At 36.5% G+C, this 21,912-nt stretch overlaps 1 protein-coding gene across 1 annotated transcript in view; it reads left to right on the forward strand.

Moving 5' to 3' along the window:
• Positions 1-21,912, forward strand: part of ADAMTS6 (ADAM metallopeptidase with thrombospondin type 1 motif 6) — a 146,515-nt gene that overhangs the window by 107,334 nt on the left and 17,269 nt on the right. Inside the window, exons 15-21 of the mRNA XM_018923209.3 lie at positions 4,265-4,367; positions 5,336-5,469; positions 7,191-7,314; positions 8,400-8,480; positions 10,425-10,588; positions 12,320-12,458; positions 21,731-21,860. Of these exons, the coding sequence (XP_018778754.2) occupies positions 4,265-4,367; positions 5,336-5,469; positions 7,191-7,314; positions 8,400-8,480; positions 10,425-10,588; positions 12,320-12,458; positions 21,731-21,860 (875 nt within the window). The remainder of the gene's footprint in view (positions 1-4,264; positions 4,368-5,335; positions 5,470-7,190; positions 7,315-8,399; positions 8,481-10,424; positions 10,589-12,319; positions 12,459-21,730; positions 21,861-21,912) is intronic.

Here is a 21,912-nt window from a genome sequence, read left to right on the forward strand (position 1 = left end):
TCTGTTGAAGTTTCTTTTGCAGCATCAACATTCATTGCCCATATGTAACTCTCAACACAGCTCTGCCTAAAGTGCCTACCATTCCTAACCCAAAAAAGCCCTCTTTTTGACTTCACTTTTTCTGCAGACATGAGTTAGTTCTCTTGTCTATTTTTTTTTACCATTTTAATCCTTTGGAAGCAGTGCACACTCTCCTACTAGACTTATTTCTCGGCAAGCACTTCCAAAGCCATATATGACTTCTTAATTCAAAAGGCATCTGCTAATGGAAACATTGAGATCAGCAGAAAATAACATTAGCTAATAAGTTCTGGAAGCATAAGGATGGTAGAAAGAACACACTCATCAGAAAATTGTTTTCTACCGCCAACCACATTATCTCTAACAAATATATGTATTTTTCCAACCAAAGTGTTTTTAATTTAAAAAAAAAGTACACTATTCTAGTAGAATGGCAAGAAACATAATTTCTCTAATTTATTTTAAATATTTATGAGGATGTGAATCTTAATTTGACATACATCTAAAATTGTAAAAGTGTCCTTTTTTGTATATATTATGAAAAACATGGTTTGCTTACAAATTCTGGAAATGTTTTATGAATATACCTGTGTAGACATACTTTTAAAAGTTTATTGTTTTTTAGTCCTTTCTCTTAACAGAATGTTGGTTTCTTTTTTGGGGGGGGGGGTGGGGCATGTTCCTTTCATGATGCATACATTCGCAGATATTGTTTGTTGCTTTCATAATTTTAATATTTTCAAGTTTTTTTTTCCCTGAAATTAATTCATGTGAGAAGCCACATAATGTAGTACCTGAGTTCAAACTGTCACTCTCCTGGCTCTTTTCTCATCTTCTCTGAGGGGTCGTATAGACCTTCATTAACAGGAAACAACAAATTCAGTTGCTGAAATCTGCCTGATCCCAAACTCCAAGATGAACAGGTGTTTTGTCAGTGTTGATTTAGTAATTTGTAACACTTTTTAAACTCAAAACATCTTCTTCTCAGGACTTTCTTCAGACTTGATTTAAAGTTCTCGTATTCTTGCTGGAGTCCTACCTCACAATTTGCAGTATCATAAAAGAGTATTTGGAGACACAAGCAGTGTGTCTGACAAGACTTATCCATGTACTATAATTGGATGAAAAAAGTGAAATATCTTACCCAGTAAAGAAAAGCAGTTATTACATGTTTATGTTAGGAAAACAACACATACACAAAGAGATAGTGCCAAAGAGATGACATTTTGTAAATGCACTTTGTGGCTTACCTTGTGGTAATCTTTTTGCATTTCTATGCCTAGGATTTTCACCTAAGAGTCTTAGGTTGGAAGGGACCTCAAGGACTATCTGGTCCAACATTTCTCTGCAAAAACATGGTCTGAACAAGATGACTGAGCACCCTGTCCAGCCAAATCTCAAAAGTATCCACTAGCTGGGAAATTACCACTATTCTGAGGAAGTTATTCCAATGGCCAGTAGTTCTCACTGAGAAAAGTTTCTATTCTGTGTTCAATCAGAATCTGGCCAGGAATTACTTGTATACATTCCATCTCCTCTATGTGACTCCTTGTAAAAGAGGAAATCTCCATCCTCTCTGTAGTTGCCCTTCAAATACTGTAACATGGGGACAAGGCCTCCCCCAAGCCTTCCTTTTTTAAGGCTGAACCCCCCAGTTCCCTCAGCCATTCCTCCCGTGCCAGGCTTCCCAGCCCTGTGATCGCCTTTGTGCCCCTCCTCTGGGCTCTCCAGCCTGTCCACACTCTGTGGTGCACCAGGGGCCACAGGTGTGGCCTGCCAAGCGCTGTGTGGGGTGGATAAGAGTTTAGGCTAAGAGATAAGGATTTTATCTCTGCTGGTGAGGCCCTTGCTGCAGCCACCCAGGCCCTGCTCCCTTTCTGTGCTGCAGGAACACACCGGGCCCTCAGACGGAGCCGAGTCCACCGGGAGCGCCAGGCCCCTTCCCACAGAGCTCTCCCAAGCTGGGCAGATCCCAGCCTGTGCTGCACTCCTGGACTAGGACTTGGCTCTTCCAGGTGCAAAACCTTACACTTGTCCTCACTGAACTTCACAATCTTCTCATCAGCCCACTATTCCAGCTCATCCAGGTCTTTCTGCAGGTGGCTCTCCCTTCGCAAGCATCCGCTCCCTCACACAGTCTATTATTATTGGAAAACTGCACCAGGATACACTTGATCCCATCTTCTAGATCACTCTGAAAAACAACCAGTGCTGGGCCCCTGGGAACATCCCTTGTGCCAGGCTGTCAGTTTGAAGAGAAGTGATTGACCACTGCCCTGGGTCAGCCAGGTCCCCACCCCCCTGGGGACCCCTTGTCTAGGCCATAACACAGCAGCTTCTGCAGGAAGAGGCTGTGGGAAGCAGTGCTGAGAGCCTTGGAGCAATCCAGGCAAGCAGTGTCCACCACTCACCCGACAACAACTAAGGTTAATGTGTTAGAGAATGCAACCAGGTTTGTCAAGCACAGTTTTGAATGCACTTCTTGAGATCATAGTCTTTAGTTTTACCTCCTGTCAGATATTGGTGAGATACTAAAAAAAAAGATAGGAAAATTTGGCAGCAAGACTACATCTCAAAGGCCTGGTAGCAAGAATATATTTTAGAGTATAAAAAAGAAAACCTTGGTCCTTCTTCCTCATCTTCATATTTTATTATTTGTCCTAATACGACTATTTAGATAAATGGTTCCGTGATTTAACTTGTAAGGAGAATTCAGTGCAATTAAAATACCATTGTGTAGATTAGGAGCTGAGCAAATGGGACTGAAGGAGTGTGAAGTGACCAGTACCCAAGAGATTCAGGCTCTAGCTTTGAGGAATGTCAGGACTGATCCTTCCACTGCTTAGATGTGTTGCAAAGGGGCAAATTTAGTTTGGCTTACTATTAAAAACACCCTGAAAATAATTTTTGAAATATTTATGCAGTTATTTTGAATTCATATAGTTATAATCTGAAAGATTCTTGAATAAAAGTAATTGCACTACTCTGTTCTTACCAGCTAATACATTGTATTTAAAATTGTGTTTTTAATTAGAAGGGGGTAATAGAGTAATACAGAAAATTAAAAATATAAATACAATCTAATGTTCACTGTTTTAATTTATATTGCTTCAAAATAGCACAAAAAAAACCCCAAAATAAAGCTCCTGTATCATATGGCAATGGGCTGGCTATCATGAGATCTTGATCAATGTATAATGAGAGTCATGATTGTTATGTTTATATTTACATTGTGGGATAAATTTTTAGCATCCATGTTAATAGAGTCCCTTTTATTGAATGCAGTTCAGATTCCTGGGAAGAGCTAACTGGCTTAGGTATACAGGAAGACAAGTAAAATGCCATGGAATGGACTGTTCTCTTGCTCATAAAGTAGTAATGTTTATTAACACTTCTGATATCTGTCAAAAAATCCTTTTTTCTATCACTTTAAACAGGATTTTAATCTGTGTTTTAAATACTTTCTGATGAAGCTTTCAATTTCAGCAGGTACTTAAACATTGATAACAATGTTTAATGAGATGAGAGTATATTCAAGATTACTTTGAATCTGCTGATGAGAAATGCTATAAATAGAAAAGCATTCTATTTCTCCTCTAATTCTTTCCAAGATTAATTTTACTTAAATCTACTCTAATTCTAAGTAAAAAGTTACTTCATGGCTTTGTATTTGCTAATGCAAAGCAATGAAAATTTAAATGAAGATTTTTATTTCTGACACATAGAGGCTGACAGGCTATCAGAGCAGACATACTATCTGTTCTCTTTCTCAGCCTTAAAAAATACTTTTGTCAAGGCTACAAGTAAGCAGGAGTGATATAGTTCTGTATAAAATGAGTTTTTTTTCTAGATGTCTTTATAAGATGTCTCAGTACAGCTGCTTAGTACAGTATAATTGAACCTACAGCTCTGACCAATTTTTTTTTTCCAGCTGCTTTAAATGTGTTTAAAGAAGGTAGCTGATGGATTATGACGCATAGTTTGACAGGATTCTGATTTTCCAGTTTTATGGAATCTGTTATGTAACACTTACTTTTCTTTAAATTACTTCAGCTATTTCATGCTAGCCTAAGATTGCAAATGGACACTTCAGATGTAAAGTAATAAAGCAAATTTCAGAGTCAGAGCTACAAGACAAAACCTTCTAATCACTTGCATGATTGTGTTTGCAGTCTAAGCTTCTAAGCATTTCCTTTCATGTTTATATTTGGAATAAACTAACTATTTTGTGTTATTTTTTTAGCCATGTCCTTCAGGGGCTCGTGATTTTAGAGAGAAGCAATGTGCGGATTTTGACAATATGCCTTTCCGGGGAAAGTATTATAACTGGAAACCCTACACTGGAGGTAATGGTTAGCATTGCTAAACCATTATCAATTGTGAAGATTTTGAAATTATATAAACCTTGTATAGAGGGTAATATTTGTAAATATAATGTCTTGACAAAAACAGCATGATCTAAGATTTTTAAGCTAATACTTTTGTCAGTTGCTGCAAGTGTTACTGAAGAGCAAAATTTCATTATTCTAGTAGATTTTGTTTTGGTCTGAAGGTGAGTCACCATCATTGTGGAAACTCCACTTTAAAAATATGGACCCATTCTCCACCTACACCTGTACTAGAATTAGATATTCCAAAGGTGATCTGCAAGTGCCTCTTTTGCTACAATTATGAGTTTTGTGTTAAGTAATCTCACAATAAGTTTACCTTCACTATAGTCAGGAACATATTAGGAAATGAGAAATAAGTAAAAGCATTTGTAGTAGTCTCTAAAGACTACTTCAATAATTACATTATTTATAATATCAAAATTTAATATTTTTTTCCTATTCTAAAGCTGAAGGGTATAACTTGTGGTTTTTATACTTTATTGACTTGAATAAAATGATTCACCAGTAGTTTTTAGCTTAACAGCCTAAATGGTTTTAGATTAAAAGCCCAAGAAAAGTTGTCATGATGATGTGGTGTGTAGTGTATCCTGTTGCCATTCTTCCTTTTGAAATAGTGAAGTGGTATCCTTGTTTTAAATTGTTTAAATAACCATTAGGATTGTACTAGCATAATGGCATCATTATGGACCCAGCCAACCTTGTAATATCTTTCTGTGTGAAATAACATACAACTCCTTATTGCAAAAGAGAAGAGTCAAGTAGAGAAATCATTAAGGGGTAGTTAAATAAAGTATAAACCTTGTATATGTCAAGTATGAGATTGTAAATTTCAGATCTGTTAATGTACAATATTTTTAACTAAACCTGAAATTTATAAGGTTTGTGTTAATTTTTTCCCCCTTTCATTTGATTTTGTTGTCCAGGTGGGGTTAAACCATGTGCATTAAACTGCTTGGCTGAAGGGTATAATTTTTACACTGAACGTGCTCCTGCAGTAATAGATGGGACTCAGTGCAATGCTGATTCACTGGATATTTGTATCAATGGAGAATGCAAGGTTACAAATGTTTTATAAAGTTCTTATAGATTTCTTTCTTGTGTCTTCTGCTACCTATATTTAGTTAAGGTACTTGTATGTTATGTGAAAGGGAGTGTTTGCAGGTCAAATTGTTAAAAAAAGTGTAAGATTGAGACAGAAAGTTAAAAAGGTATTGCATAAAGTAGACAGATAATTTGAATATCAGTAACTTCTCTGAGACATTAGTAGAATCTGCCATTTTATATTTTTTCTTGCTTTATGGTTTCTGTGGAAGAGTTGATGGAAATGACAATAGGAGATGAACAGACTCCTTGCACTCTTCCAAGGCCTGTTCCATCATTTCAGTTAGAACATTACTCTGTCTGAAAAACGGTAAATGTGAACATATTAATCTGTTTAACTAGTTCATCCTGTTGCAAAAAATCATGCTGTTAATATAATTGAAACAGAAGCTCATCACTATTGCCCTGTGGTTCTAGGAAAAAATGTATAATGATGTAAGTATTTGCCTTTTACTAAAAATCTGATAATGTTGTAAGATTCCTATAGAACTGCATTATAAGAATTTCAATAGGATTAGTGTTCTGTGCCTTTTTTTTGGTTATTAACATTCCACTTCTTCCTCAGTTTAGCAAAGCATTTAATTATTTACTTAGGTCTAGATATTTGACTAGTACTGGTGACTCTAAAAATTACTTGATTTCAACAAAACCCTGACATAATTAAAGCTTAACTAAATGCTGAAGTGCTTTGCTAAATGGAGGGAAGATGTATGTTTATTTAATGACATAGTGAGATCAAAAGTTTTGCCATGTTTTAGTAAACCAATAACAAGAATCTCAAGTTGAGAATGAACTGCGAAGACAGTTTGGTGTCTGTTGTCTTAGTGAATCAGTAAGTCGAAATGTAATGAGTTAAAATAATAATATTTTGTCAGTTATTGAATGTATTTTAACTTTTCTTATAATGTGTGTATTAGCTGTTTACAAGATGACAAATAATAGTGCTAGACAGGAGGCAAAGACACCTAGATAGTTAAGTAGCTACCTGCTTCTTTGTATGAGTCCTAGAAAAATATTGGCAAGCTGCGGTCTTTATTCTGTTTGCAACCTACTTGTTTCATCCTTTTTTCTTTTTCCAAAAGTCCTGTCTTTATTTTCATTTATTTTAATTTTATTTTCATCTAACAGAGTTTGCAATTTAGCTTTTTACTATGTTTCATTCTGCATTTTTTCTTACTGTGAAGTCATTTACACTCTACATTCATACCTATACAAATTACAAGTTTCCCCTGCAGCATGTGGAAATATAGTGTATGACTTATGCTGTCTAAATGTTTAAGGATCACACAGCAAATCTTGACTTCAAAAAAGCAATATAGATGGCACAAAGCTGTTGTAATATCAAATAACAACATCAGTAATCATTTATTGATAAGTATAATAATTATAATATGCAAAACACTGTTAAAACACTTCTTAGAAGTCACAATAGAATTGCAAGGTTCTAATTAATCAAGATTTGATAACAACCCAAAATGTAAAATGCAAATTCTTCTCTTTTTTTATCTCCTTTCATTGTCAAGTGAAAACCCATTTAAAGTACTGGTTATCAACAATAGGGTAGATTAAAATAAGAACTGAGTATCTTAAACTTGAGAGAAACACTTTAAAGAAACTTTAGAAATAATGGTGCATGACCATCATCCTCTAAAAATATTTCTTCTTATCTGTTCTCAGCATGTAGGTTGTGATAATATTTTGGGGTCTGATGCTAAGGAAGATAGATGCCGTGTTTGTGGAGGAGATGGGAGTACATGTGAAGCTATTGAAGGTTTCTTCAATGGTTCATTGCCCAGAGGAGGTACGTACCTGTGTGTCCATTCTGTCACACAATGCTTTTACAGCGCTCTTGAGCAAATACCAATGCTGCTTTCTTTCCCAGTGGCATTGCTGCTGGTCATTCACTTTGACTCTGTTTTCCTATTGTTTTGTGTATTAGTTAGGATTCATCCTGAATACAACGTGTTTAATTACTGAATGCTTTGGTCTGTTGGTGAAGTTTTTTGTAATTATTTAGTTATGGTGGTATATTAAGAGTACTGTTGTGTATTATTTTACTATGTATGGTAGAATCTGATAGTCATGCATTAAATTTTAGAATAGCAAGAATACAGAAAAATCTCAGAAGTTCATAATATTAAGAATTCAGGAAATTTATATAGGCTTTTATTTTAAAACTTAGCTCAGAAAATATTAAACTTGTAGTCTTAGTGTTGCCAGATTTTGGACTCCAGAATTCAGAAAAAGGAGTGAAGCGCTGCAGTTAGTTCTGTCCAGTGGGGGATTATCCAGCAAGATTATGGGGGTCTGGAACGCTTGACCCTCTGTGAGGAGAGGTTGAGAGAAGCCCAGCTTGCTCAGCCAGGCGAATCCACTAGTTTATGGAGATCTGGTATGACCCCTCCAATACCATGAGAAGGTCATGGAGAAAACAGAGCCAGGATCTACACTGGTGGGTACATAGTGGGAGCTATAAACTGGTAGAAGGAAGGTGACTAACCAAATAGAAGAAAAAGCTATTTCTTCAGGAGGACAGTCTAGCAGTGGATCAGATTTCCTAGAAATGTTGTACAGTTTCCATCTTTGGAGTTTTTTATGACCCAGCAGGATAAAGCTCTAAGTAACTCACTCTGATCCCTTAGCTATTTCTGCTTGTAGCAGGAAGTTGGACTAAATGATTGACTGAAGTCCTCTACCACTTGAATTATCCTATGTTCCTGAAGACATTTCTAAATGTCTTAATTACCTAAGATACACTGTTGAAAATACTTTATTAACACTTGAAAAAAGGAATTCCTGAATACTTAAGTTCTTGCTATCATTAAAATTTTTATACGAAGTTTAGAGCATTTTCCTTCCTAAATAAAATTTATCTTTGTTTTACAGGATATATGGAAGTGATTCAAATTCCAAGAGGTTCTGTGCACATTGAAATAAGAGAAGTGGCAATGTCAAAAAACTACATTGGTAAGGGGATTCTTTATATATGATTCTACCATGCTGGAAAACTAAACCCCTCTTCTTCTGTAGTTGTCACACTGGCTCCTGTATTCAAACTAAGACTTTCAAACTAACTCATAGCAAACATCCCATAGTTCCTTAAACTGGAGTTCCTTAAACTTAAAAGGAGTTCCTTTGAAATCCATGACCTCAAGTTTCGAGTGCAGTTAGGCAATTCAGTTAGTTCAGCTAGTTCCTGTCCTCTCTTACCTTGATCTGGCTGATCATTTTTTCACCAGTATCACTCTTAGTTATGTGACAAAATTGGTCAAAAGCCCATTTCTGCAGCTGCACAAATACTACAATATTTTAACTGATTTCTCCAACAGATAACCCAGCAACAACAAAACTGTCTGTGTTCAGAGCTGCAGAAAAAACTGCATATTTAGTACTGCTGTTATCTTCCCTTAAATGGCTTGATCCAGGGTGACAGCTGGCTTTATATTCCTCTTATGCTAATTTTCTGTGGGCTTTCTGTGTTTTAGGTCCTCATAAATTATTTTATTAGGACCATGAACTTGTTCTTTCTGTCTCATATACTACTAGCATTATGCCACTGCATAATTATTGTCAAGTAATAATTGGACTGCTGTTCACAACAGTGGCCTTCACCTGTGCATAATTGACATTAGGTAAATGTATTTAGAGAATGAAAATGCATTTTTCTTTGACAGGCAGGTAAAAAATTAACTGCTTTGCTTCTGAATGTATATTAATTTAAGCATATATAGCATACATATGTTAATTTTCAGACCTTATGATGCTAATGCAAATGGTTACTGATTTCTGCTGAATGTCATTGTCACCGGTGAACAGTACTGCCTCTTTCACTATCTCCTGCTCACATGAATGCTCTCTGATCTGTTTTAGACAACTTAAGCATCTCTGAGGCATTTTCCCTAACTGGTTAAGGTAAACCCAACTGTCCACACACATGTAGTTGAGAGTAAAATGTCAGATAACTGAAGTTGTCTTACTCCATTGCATTATGATGTGAAGTTTTCCCCTATCCAGTAAAATCAGTTATTTGTCTCAATGAAAAATTACATGCTCTCTGACTATGGGGCTCCAACCATCATTTTTCCTTTAAAAACATGATCTATTTAAAATAAATTAAAAAATAAAATATGGAAAACTTGGTAATCTTCGCCTTAAATCAAGAAGTCAATATTTAATTACCTGAATATTCACTTTAAGATACAATGTCAATTTCATATTTAGGAACCTAATGTAGTATTATAAATAAAATATCAAATTCAAATCCCTGAATAAAATGTGCTTGCCCATCCTAATGGTAGATTAGCTATGAAATTTCTATTTTGTCTACAGTACTGTCATGTTTCAAGGCTGTAAATTAAGAAGGATAAAATATTTTATCAGATTAAGTAGCTAATATTTCAGTTTCTAGTATAAATATCTTGTGCTTGTGCTTTAATAGGGCAAAAAAGAACTAGTCGACATAGGCAACAAAACAACAGCTGACTGGTACCATATGTCAGACTCAATGTTCCTTCTTTTTTTTTTCCTCTGCACATTGTCTGTGATATCTGTTCCATGCCCCAGCCTCTTAATGTAAAGATGAGGTTGATAATAGATTATGCATTTCAGATGTACATGTTTCTCATGTCATAGTTCAAGTTGCATGAGGCATTCTGGTTCATTTCATGCAGCATCTGCATGTTGAAACCTGCAAAATAATCTGCACATTGAAGATTATTGCAGAGGCAAAATGGTTGAATTACATGAGGGATATTTTCACCAGGGCTGAAGGAAAAGCTTTATATAGCTTGAAAAACAGTGCTATAGAAATGAAGCTCACATACTTCTAGCAGATAAGTAGATTAATTTACAGTGGCTTCTCCATTATAAATGCTGCTTCCAATTTTTAGGTGGCTTGTATTTTTTTTTAAGCTTTAAAATCTGAAGAGGATGACTACTATATTAATGGTGCCTGGACTATTGACTGGCCAAGAAAGTTTGATGTTGCTGGAACAGCTTTCCATTACAAGAGGCCAACAGATGAACCAGAATCTTTGGAAGCACTAGGCCCTACTTCAGAAAACCTCATAGTCATGGTAAAATTACAAAAAATATATTTCTGAAATTTGTAATATGTATTTGTGTTCAGAGAAAGGACAATGCCATGAATGAAATTAAAATACGTTGAGTATACCAACAGTATACTACTTGTTTAGCTGGGACTTTGTATGAGTGTTTTAACACAGGTTTCTTACATTTCAAAACTGACTGGCAAACATTGATGAAATGGGGATAAAGTCAGAAGAGCACCAGGAAAACTCAGAGAAAATAAACCACATCTCTTTAAATGTGGTTCACGGTAACGGTAGTGAAAATTGATGTTCAGTGTATCATATCTGTGCATACTGCTGACACTTCACAGTCCCTGACAGTTCTGTGCATTTCTGTAGTTTTAAGCCTGGCCTGAGCGTGACCTTTTTATGCCTTACCACAGAATGAGTGTAATGGTATGACCCATGTTAAAGCATGTCGCTGTGACATACATTGCTCTCAAAAGATTATACTGAGCATGAGAATGTAACAGAAGATATGACTAGGATCCTGATGCCATCTCTGGCAACAGGCAATGGTGAGCCTGCTGTTTCACTGCTTTGTTGAGGAGGTGTATGAGAACAAGTTGATATTTTCCCAGTGTATTCTGGGAAATTTGCAGTTCGGTGATTGCTTGAGCCAGATAGGATAATTTTTTAGATAATAATTGTTACATGGATACCCACATTTTAGGCAGCATTTTCAAACACTTGAATAATATTTTTTTCTTCTGTAGCTGTGCATAAGCTAGGCAGTCCATACAGAATAAGTTAGACAATCATAGTGCCTTCTTTCATTGAGTCTGTGTCACTGACTTTCTTTCTGAAAGTTCTCTGCTCTTTTGCCATGTGGAGATAGGCAGATGTTCCTCTGCAAAATGTAAGAGAAAGTAGAAATGCATGAAAAGCTCAAGGGTGGGTCAGATTGCTGCATCCAACTTGATTTTGTGCTCTTTGCAATGAAAAAAAAGTTTGATTGACAGTCAAAGGCTAGCATTGGGCAGGTAATCTGTAGAAGTGCATTTCAAGAGTGAAGCTAGACAAAAACTCTCGGTGATTGTTGCACTTTTGTCGATGTTGTCTGCAGTGAGAGTTTTGTTATTCTTTTAAAGGAATCACTGGTGTGTTTCCACCAATCACAACTTAAGCTGTTGGCTGTTGCATTAGGGGAAAACAATAGCCTCAGCAACAGTCTGTTTGTTTTACTGTTATTACTAGAAGTAATGTACTCTACTGTAGTCACTAGAAATGCTAACAAGGGAAGAGATAGTTTCAAGACTATGTGGACTATACTCCTCACAAGACTTAAGTTAGAACTGCTGCATGTTTCTACAGTAGTATGCTTTTCCAACTTTGACCTCCCATAATTATTCATCTCTTAAGTTAATTTCCATGAAGACATTAACTTTATGAAAACTAGCAAAATTTATAAAACTTTTGAAACTAGCATAATTATGAAATTTTGTCAGGAATGAGAAACGGACAGAAATAATAAAGTTGTGTTAAGGGAGAAAGAAACTGGATAAACCTCACCTAGGACAATAATAATTTTCTTTTGTAAATGTTTTAAAAGCTGATACAGATTATTTTGGGGAATATCTAAAAAGAGCTGCTGTGACTTTCTTTATTACTTTCTTCCCGTTCAGCAGAACATAACGCATTCCAATAAATAAATGTCATTGTGTTTGCCCTCTGCTTACCTCCTTTAATGGTATAACCAGTTGTTTTCAACTACAGATTCTGCTGCAGGAACAGAATTTGGGGATAAAATATAAATTCAATGTTCCGATCTCTCGCACTGGCAGTGGAGACAATGAGGTTGGCTTTGCATGGAATCATCTGCCTTGGTCAGAATGTTCTGCCACTTGTGCAGGAGGTAAGACACCAGTCAGTCAAGCTACAGGGTAAACTGAATTGCAAGATACACTTGACTGTATAATTATCTAGGTGACTAATTGAAAACATTTCTTTCAGGTATGCCTCAGATCTTTTAATCACAGATATTTTAATGACAGCGGATTTTGTCGTTTTCAAGTACCTTTAATATGTTCAGCTCTTTTTGTTAAATACAGCATGTCTTGGCACAGTGTCTTTCTCTGCTGATACTTCTGAGACTCTCTTGAACATGGTATGTTTGTTTTTCCCAGAAGCTTTGTTGATAAAGGACATCAGAAGTTTTAAGTAAGGAGATTAAAAGTGAGAAGGCAAAATAGGCATCTGTAAATATAGAGATATGTCTTTGTGTGTTTGTCAGTGTCCTTCACACAATCCTAGTCAGCCCTCCTATCCTCCAGCCACCAAAGCTTAGGATGCACACTAGCAGCTCCTCTGTAGAAGCTGATAACAATTGGATTTTACTTGCCAGCCCGTAGCAGTATCTGAGAATTGTTGCCCTTGGGCAGCAGTGGGGGATTTGTAGGTTGTCCCATGTGGTTCATCATGGGTGGCTTTTGCCGACAACTTACTATATTCCTAATCCTCCCTCTAGTGGCCACCAATGCAATTCTTTACCTCTGGCTGGGAGAGCAGGACAGTTGGCTTCCTTCAAAGCCAACACCATTGCTGCTGCAAGAACTGGTGAGTAGAAGTGCTGTGTGAACAGTACCTTTCTTCTCTCTGGAGACTGAATGAATCATCTCCCCAACACACCTCTGTTCCAGAAGATATGGGAGAGTGCTTTAAATGCATCTCAGAATTTCAGTTTCTACAGCATCGTGGACAGCCCTTAGCAAAAAGAAGACACCATAATTTTTTAAAGAACCTTTGGACCGAATACTTCTTGCTTCCTTGTTTTTTCTGTCCTTGGGAGGTATTCATCATGCCTCACCTTTCTGCTGGAAGCTGCTTTGGCTTTTACTAGTTTTCTGCAGTTTAAATACAGTCTAGCCATACATAATACACAAAGAATATCATAAATTATTTTCTGTGCCACTAGAGAAAGTCTTGAAACAAAATAAAGGATGCTAACTTTCTCAGATATTTTTATTATTAGTTTATTGGATTACTGGGTGACAGATTGATTTTTAAATACAATTTTAGTAATGGTAAGTGTGGCAGTGAAAAAAATAAATTAAAGGAGAAGTATGGAGAAGAGTAGTGTCTAGCTTATAGAGAAAGTAAGTTCCAATTATCAGAACCTTAAAGGTATTTTCAGATCCTATTTTTTGAGATGGTAATGTGCTAATGATCTTTCTGAAGTCCTGGGAAAACTCCCATTGATTTAGGTAGAGACAATATTTTAGCCATAAATATCCTGTCATGAAGGTCATTGTCATTTCACACATTTGACAAAATACAGTGGAAAAAGTAATTGGCTCTGAAGGAGCAGGCACTTGTTGAGATTGAAAAATTAGGATGTAATTAATTAGATTTCAAGGGAAGATTTGTGAATCTCTTAAAGTGGCATATATTTGTTAATTTAAACTCAGAGCTGGTGGAGGAGAGATTTTCTTTGGTAACTTATGGTGGCTGAATCAGGCATTTTCTCTCCTCTCTTTCGTTTTAATAAAAGGATATATTATGGTCATTTATTTTCACAGAGAACTCTACTCATAAACATATATTTCATTGTAGCTATAATTCATGTTTAAACATGTGTCTACTTTCTCCATGAGAGAACCTGCTCCTGCTATTTCTGTCAGTTTATGAAATGCATTTCACCATATGCCAAAAAAAGACACAATTATAAAGAGGAGCTGAGTCAGGAAAAGAAAAGGAGACAAAGGTTGAAGAGACAGAGACTTTAACTGGAAAATTTAGCTAATGTAAATATTCCATTAAGCAGAGACTTGACCAGGGATCATATTAACAGGCTGCCTTATGTTCACTGTGCACTGCTTAAGTCTAGCCCTTTCTAAATCAGTTTATCTGTATTTGCATTGCTTAATGACTTAAGCATGTCTTGATTGCTTACTGACTCTTAAAACATGGGTATTACTTGATGTAGTAACCAAAGTGAACTTGAGCATATGTGTTGAATGTCATGAAGCAGAGCATAAAGACATTGTGGCAGTGCAAAGTTTAAATAGTTTTGGAGTACTTTATATTGCAGAAGTGTCTGATTTTTTCTTCTTCATAGTGTTTTAAGAGCAATCCACTGCATTCACCTCTTCCTAGACCCGCTAGTATGCCTTATCTTGGTGACTAGAGCAGTCAGGAATCAAGGAATGAGCTAAGAGCAAGCTGGGAGAAACCTACAACGTTTGACTGAATAGTAACATGCTGTCTTTTCCATTGGACTTCTATATTATGTTCATCTTGGCTGTGCTGAATAGTCACCTCAGAAGAATAAAAAATGCTTTAACTTTTGAAACAGGACCTCTAAAGCCTGTCTTGACTTTAGTAAGTGGAATCATAGGAAGGAGAAGAAAAGTTTTCTGTTTATGACAGTTTAATACAGTGCCAGATCTCTGGATTCCATTCCTGCCTCCTCTCTCATGGTATTGAGCAACTCAAAGCATATATTACACTCCTACTTGCTTATTATGAGTTCAATATTGTATGTATAGCTCTCTGGAATTTCTGACCTCTGAAGCATTAAAGGAATTTCATCATCTCAAATGAAAACTCACCCAGACACCTGAAATCAATGGGCACTTCACAGTAGACATTATACCTGCTGTCCCCTTGTACTCTCAATAGAATGATATAGGAGGTAAGTTAGAGTTCATGAAAGAAACAGTTACATGTTTAGATTGGCTCTAAAATGTGGAAGAAAGTCTTGTATGAGAGGCAGCCTTGGCTGTAGTGACCATGAGTTTGTAGAATTCTGTATTGAAGTAAGAGGTAGTGGGACAGCAAGAAAGATTATAAACATGGTCTTCAGGAGAGCTAACTTTACCCTCATTAGGGATCTTTTTGGAAGAATCCCATGGGAACAGGTGGAAAATAGGAGTCCAGAAGGGTGGATTGATATTCAAGGATCACTCACTCCAGCAATGCACCACAATGAGAAAGAAATTGGGCCAATGGGGAAAGAGATCTCTGTGGATGGATGAATGAAGGCTACTGTCATTACTCAAGTATAAGCAGGAAATACACAGGAGATGGAAGCAGGGTCAGGCCACCTGGAATGAATATAGAGAGGTGGTCAGAGTAAATGCAAATGAGACTATAAAGGCCAGTGCCCAGCTAGACTTAAACTTGGCTAAGGATGTCAAGCATAATAAAAAGGATATTTTCAAATACATCAATAACAAAAGAAAATAAAAAAGATAATATGGACTCATTATTAAATGGAGTCAGGACCCTGGCAGAAGGGGAAGATGAGAAGGCAGAGTTCCTGAGTGCCTTTGTATCAGTCTTCATTGGCAAGACCAGGCCTCAGAGATCCCTGACTGAGGAGACCGGAGTGAAGGAATGTTGGGAGGAAGACACTTTCTTAGGGAAGGAGGATTTTGTCTGAAACAACTAGACAGACCTACTGAAGTCCATGGGCCCTGATGTAATGGATCCATGAGTGATGAAAGAGCTGGTGCACACCATAACAAGGCTGCTCATGATCATCTTTGAAATATCATGAAGTTGAGGAGAGGTGCTGAGGACTGGAAGAAAGGAAATGTCACCCCAGTTTTCAAAATGGGCAAGAAATAGGACTGAGGGAACAATGGGCCAGAATCCCTGTGAAGGTGATAGACCTCATTCTGGAGGCCATCTCTGTCCATATGGAAGACAAGAAGGTGATCAGGAGTAGTCAGCATGAGTTCACTAAAGGAGATCATGTGTTTGATTGCCTTCTACAATGGATGAGCAGTGGGTGTTTGCCTCAACTTCAACAAGGCATTCAATACCCTTTCACATAGGCAAAATCAGAAGGTGTGGACTTGATGAACAGCTGATGAGGGTCATAATCAGTGGCAGAGGGTCTAGTTAGAGGCCTGGCACTGGTGGTGTCACCCAAGGTTCATTACTGGGCCCAGTTTTATTTAGCTATTTCATCAACAGCTTGAAGGGCAGATGCCTCCTCAGCAAGTTCATTGAGGGAACAGAGCTGGTAGCAGTGGAAAATACCCTGGAGTGCCATGCAGCCCTTCAGAAGGACCTCAGCAGGTTGGAGAGATGGACAAAGAACCATCTGAAATTCAGCAAGGGCCAGTGCAGGGCCCTGCACCTGGGGAGGAACAGCCCCAGGCACCAGCACAGGCTGGGGCTGACCTGCTGGGGAGCAGCTCCGTGGAGAAGGACCTGGGGGTCCTGGTGGACAAGAAGCTTTCCATGAGCCAACAGCGTGTCCTGATGGCCAGGGAGGCCAGTGGTACCCTGGGAGGCATTAGGAAGAGCATTGCCAGCAGGTGGAGGGAGGTGATCCTGCCCCTGTACTCAGCCCTGCTGAGACCTCACCTGGAGTGCTGTGCCCAGTTCTGGGCTCCTCAGGACAACAGAGACAAGGAGCTCCTGGAGGATGCTGACAAAGGTTGGATCCAGGCTCTTCTCAGTGGTACCAATCAATGGAACAAGAGGCAATAACTGATGCCCAGGAAGTTCTGCCTGGACATGAGGAAGAACTTCTTTACAGTGCAGGTGACCATGCACTGGAGCAGGTTGCCCAGAGAGGTTGTAGATCCTCCCTCACTGAAGATATTCAAGAAGTCTTTAGACACAGTCCTGTGCCATGTGCTCAATGATGACTCTGCTTGAGCAGGGAATTTGAGCCAGATGACCCACTGTGGTCCCTTCCAACCTGACCTATTCTATGAGAGATTGTAAACTATGTATTTTGTAGTGTCACTTGTAGTGTTAAAGGAGAAAGGTACACATAGTTTTTCTGCCACTGACCTTGATGCTCACTGTAAAGGGAATCAAGAAGGAACCAAATCTCCAGAGTCTTGAGATCTATTTTGATATTTTCTTTTTTTTTTCCTTAAAAGAGGATCTTCAGATTTATCAGATAGATAAAAAAAAGCATGTCTGATGAGAGACAGGTCTTATTTATGTGGGATTCCTATGGTCATATATAGGATGAGAATATAATTTCACTGATTTTTAATATCAGTGTTTTTCTTAGGCTTGGGGATCCAGAATTTCAGCTCTCGTTTTTGTACACTAGAACCTATATTTTCTGTATTGAAAAATTTTCCCTAACAACATAAATTTATAGTGTCTCAGCTAGTTCTTTTTTTCTGGGAAAAAAGGATATATATAATATACATTATATATATATATATATATATATACACACATACATACACACATTACATCATAATGTAAAGCTGATCTACATGTATCCTTCATATTAATTCCCCTTTTTCCTTCAAGTACAGTAAAAACTCTTCTATTCTGAGGTAAGGGTTTTCAGAAGAAAAGTTTGTTATTATCTCATATAGGTAGGTCTTTATAGCCAGTGTCAGACTTGGACAAGACAATATGAAAGCAATGCTAGAGAATACTGCAATGTGCAGTAACAATGCTAAGTTATCTATAGAGAGAGGAGTGGGAAAGAACACAGGGAAATCAGAAAAAAAAAAAACCTGAAGATTTTCTTTAAGGACCTGAATATTATTTAATGAGAAACATAGAGAAAGCGAAAAATAAGATATGTAGAAATAGGAACTGAAACAATACAATGGAAATTCTGGAAAGCGAAAGGAAAGGGCATATATCACTTGTAGATCGCAGAATTATAGTTTATTAACTCTCAGACATGTCCTTCCTTATGTCTTGTAACTTCCCAAGAGAAAGTATATTACCCTGTTCAGATCCACAAGCCTTCTTAATAAGGCAGTGAACTTCTGGTGGTATTGTTTTAAAAATCCAGCAAGGGAACTAAGTATTTCTTTACATTTTTTATATTTTATGCTTTTAAAAATAACTCTACTGCCTACTCCCTGTTAATTCCTTTCATGTTTAATTGTGGCAACAAATGACAGCATTCATTATCTGGAATTTGTCAGTAGTCCTAAGAATTGGTTTGGATTTCATTCATTCTATTAGAGTTCATCTCCAGACAGATTAAATATTTTAGATATTCATAGGTTTCTTAATAAATAGTCAGCATGCTATTACTATCATAAGTAAAATTGATTGCTGTTCAGTTTTCTTTGCTGCTCATAACCCATCTAGAGTGATGCCTACTATGTTTTTCTTTTATGCCCTCAGATGAATTATGAAACTATCTTTAGGCAAATAAAACATACTTTTCCTCATCAAAGAAAATATAAGTTTGGCTCTGAGACGAACATCTTGTGATCTGATGAGTGAGCTCAGAAAGTATGTCTGGGTTAACCAGCATGCACTAGTTTTAGAGATGCAAGTTTCGCTATGTATTGGTACTGGCATCTTTATAATTAACTGTTGCAATCACAAGCCACAATTTTTGGGATTGCTTTTAAAAATAGATACAGCATTTACATGCCTGCAATTTTAATTCAAGAATAAAATGTGCTCCATGTAATTTAAAATTTGGCTGCTGAAAGTCATGCAGACTATTTGTGAATTGAAATCTGCAAAACATCTCAGTTCTCAGGAGATTATGGTCACTAAACCACTGGAGTTTTGTTTTTAGGATTGTACTGACCAGTCATGAGGACATTTTATATTTTTTATTATAAACTAAAAATCTGTAGATTTGAAAGTAGAATGTTTCTGTCTAACTGCTTGTAATTATTCCCCCCAGTATTTAAATGAACATATTTATCTGTGCTTTTTAGATTACTTTTAAAAGAGACCAAATACTCAGGGAAGAGTTCATAATTTAAAAATAATTTTTCAGTATGGGGCATAACAAAGTTGTATCTATTGTCTGGATAAAAACAGCACTTCTAGATTTTCCATTTATTTTTCTTGTTTTAAAAGTTATTATCTGTGTTTTTTAATCTGAGATTTTTAATAAATAGTATTAAAATTAGACAGCAATGATGTAACTTTTATATACTGTGTGACAAGATGCTGCAGAACTTTTAAAAAATGGATTAATATATCTCCTGGCATCAATTAAAGATTCTTCACTGTAGGTGGATAGGGTGAGTACTTTCTTACAGGGGATATGCTACCTGAACAATGTTCAGTTAATAACATGCAAATTTTTTTTTAAAGCTGAGGGATACTTTATAATCATAGAAGTTTAGAATATTTTCCTATTACAGAATTCCTTAAAAATATATTTGTTAAGAGTGCTGATTTTTAGCCAAATTTGAGAAGGAAATGTGTCTGATGCCAGTAGGAAATGCAGTAAAAATACAACATTAATATCAATGCTATCTGATAAGTACGTTTGTGAGAATGGCATGCATTATTACAATGCTTAATTCTGAAGTGTGTATAAATTATTTTGAACCAAATATATTTGAGGAAAATATAATTTTGAAGTCCACATTCAGCCTAGTCACCCAAGAGAATTAAGGCAACTTGTGATAGAAAAGATAAATGATTAGTCAGAACTCAACATAAATTGTATATCAGCCAGCAGTGCCACATTACTGGCATTGTTGTTCATCTAGGCCTGTTAAATACTATTTCTTATTGTCGTGAAATGTGAGCAGAAAACTGCTAGAAATATTCCTACTTAGACTGTCAGGTCTGATTTGAATTATTGTTTTCTGTTGGCAGTTTTTGCATTGATTCTAGTATTCAAGGTGAATCTTGTCACAGCTTCTCATATATTTAAATTTTCACATATTTTTCAAGAGCCAAAGGAGGATATTATTTCCTCCTGCAAGGGAAGGCTGAGAGAGTTGGTTTTGCTCATCCTAAAAAAGAGACAGCTTAAATGTGACCAAATTGCAGGCATTCAAATTGAGCCTACAAAAAAGATGGAGAGGGACTTTAAAAGAGCATTTAGTGACAGGACAAGTGGGAATGGCTTCAAATGTGGAAAGAAAGCAGGTTTAGATTAGCTATTAGGAAATTCTTTACTGTGAGGTTGGTGAGGCACAGAACAAGTTGTCCAGTGAAGCGGATGCCCAGTCCTGGTAGTGTTCAAGGCCATGCTGGATGGATCTTCGAGCAACCTGGTTATGTGGAAGGGTCCCTGCCCACAGCCTGGGTTTTGGAACTCTGTGATCTTTAAGGTCTCTTGCAACCAAGTCATTCTATGATTCTATGAATGTCTTAAATGAAGAGATGGCTGTAAAGTTAGCAGATATTTGAAGCCAGGAGGTTTTAATCTCCATTTAATTATAATCATTTCACATTTTGGAAATGATAATAATTAAATGGAGATTAAATAATTAAATAATTGCTTCTCTTTTAAAGAAAGGTACAAGACTTTTTAAAGCTTTAAAGTACAAATAATGCCATTATTTCAGTTTTATAACTATGCATGTTCAATGAAAAATGAATGTGGATTGCAAATACACATTTTTAAAATTCTAGTAACCAACTTACAGCATGTTTTTGGGAGAGGAGGAAGGCAGTGTGTATTGCAACAATATACTGTCATCATATCAGTGATTCTTTACTGCTTTAAAAAAAAAAAACCCTCAGAAAATATGCTTAATAAACTACCTTATAATGTTGCCTTGGCAGTGATATACCATGTTTGGCAATAATGATCAATTCCAAATTACCCTGTTGATGGTTAACAATGAAAGAGGAATTGAAAGTGCCAGGCAAAATGAGTGTTCACAGAGACAAACTGCCTCTTTCATAATGAATTATTGTTTTATTATTTTTATTGAAAATAATATAATAAAATAAATAATAAGAATAAATTTATTTTAAAAATTGTAGGATAATATATGAAGATGCAACACTGTTTCCCAGTATTGCTAGTTTGTTTTAAACCAGAGTACATAAACAATAATTCTGCATTGAAGTGTGGTGACCACATTCTATTTGGTGATATTTTCTCTGGAAATTTAAATGTCTTTACTAGGAGAGGATGGCAGACAGAGAATGGATTTTGTTCAATATACAAATAAAACCAAACTTCTAGTAAATCTACAAATATATTCTTTCTTTCTTTTTTTTTTTTTTTTTTTTAGAAAACAACAGAATCTTAAATTCCTCTCTGAGTGGGATAGCCTAAAATTGAAGGACAATGAAAAAATTATTGTGGCTAGGGGCATTTAGTCAATTTAAATTCTCACTGCTGTAGACTTTGGCCAAATAAAGTGGGATAGTAGAATTAATAATCAGTAGGTGAAATATTATTATAATCAAAAATTAGAAGAGCAAGTATGACTAATTATTGATCTCTCATTTCATCCCAAGGTGTCCAGAAACAAGAGGTGGTGTGTAAAAGGCTGGATGACAGCTCCATTGTACAAAACAATTACTGTGACCCTGACAGTAAACCTCCAGAAAACCAAAGAGCCTGCAACACTGAGCCTTGCCCACCTGAGTAAGTCACTGAACATTTAAAATGGACATCAGTTTTGCATAGAATGATAAGT

The sequence above is a fragment of the Serinus canaria genome, chromosome Z (genome assembly GCF_022539315.1).
Source record: "Serinus canaria isolate serCan28SL12 chromosome Z, serCan2020, whole genome shotgun sequence".
In the NCBI taxonomy this organism is placed as follows: domain Eukaryota; kingdom Metazoa; phylum Chordata; class Aves; order Passeriformes; family Fringillidae; genus Serinus; species Serinus canaria.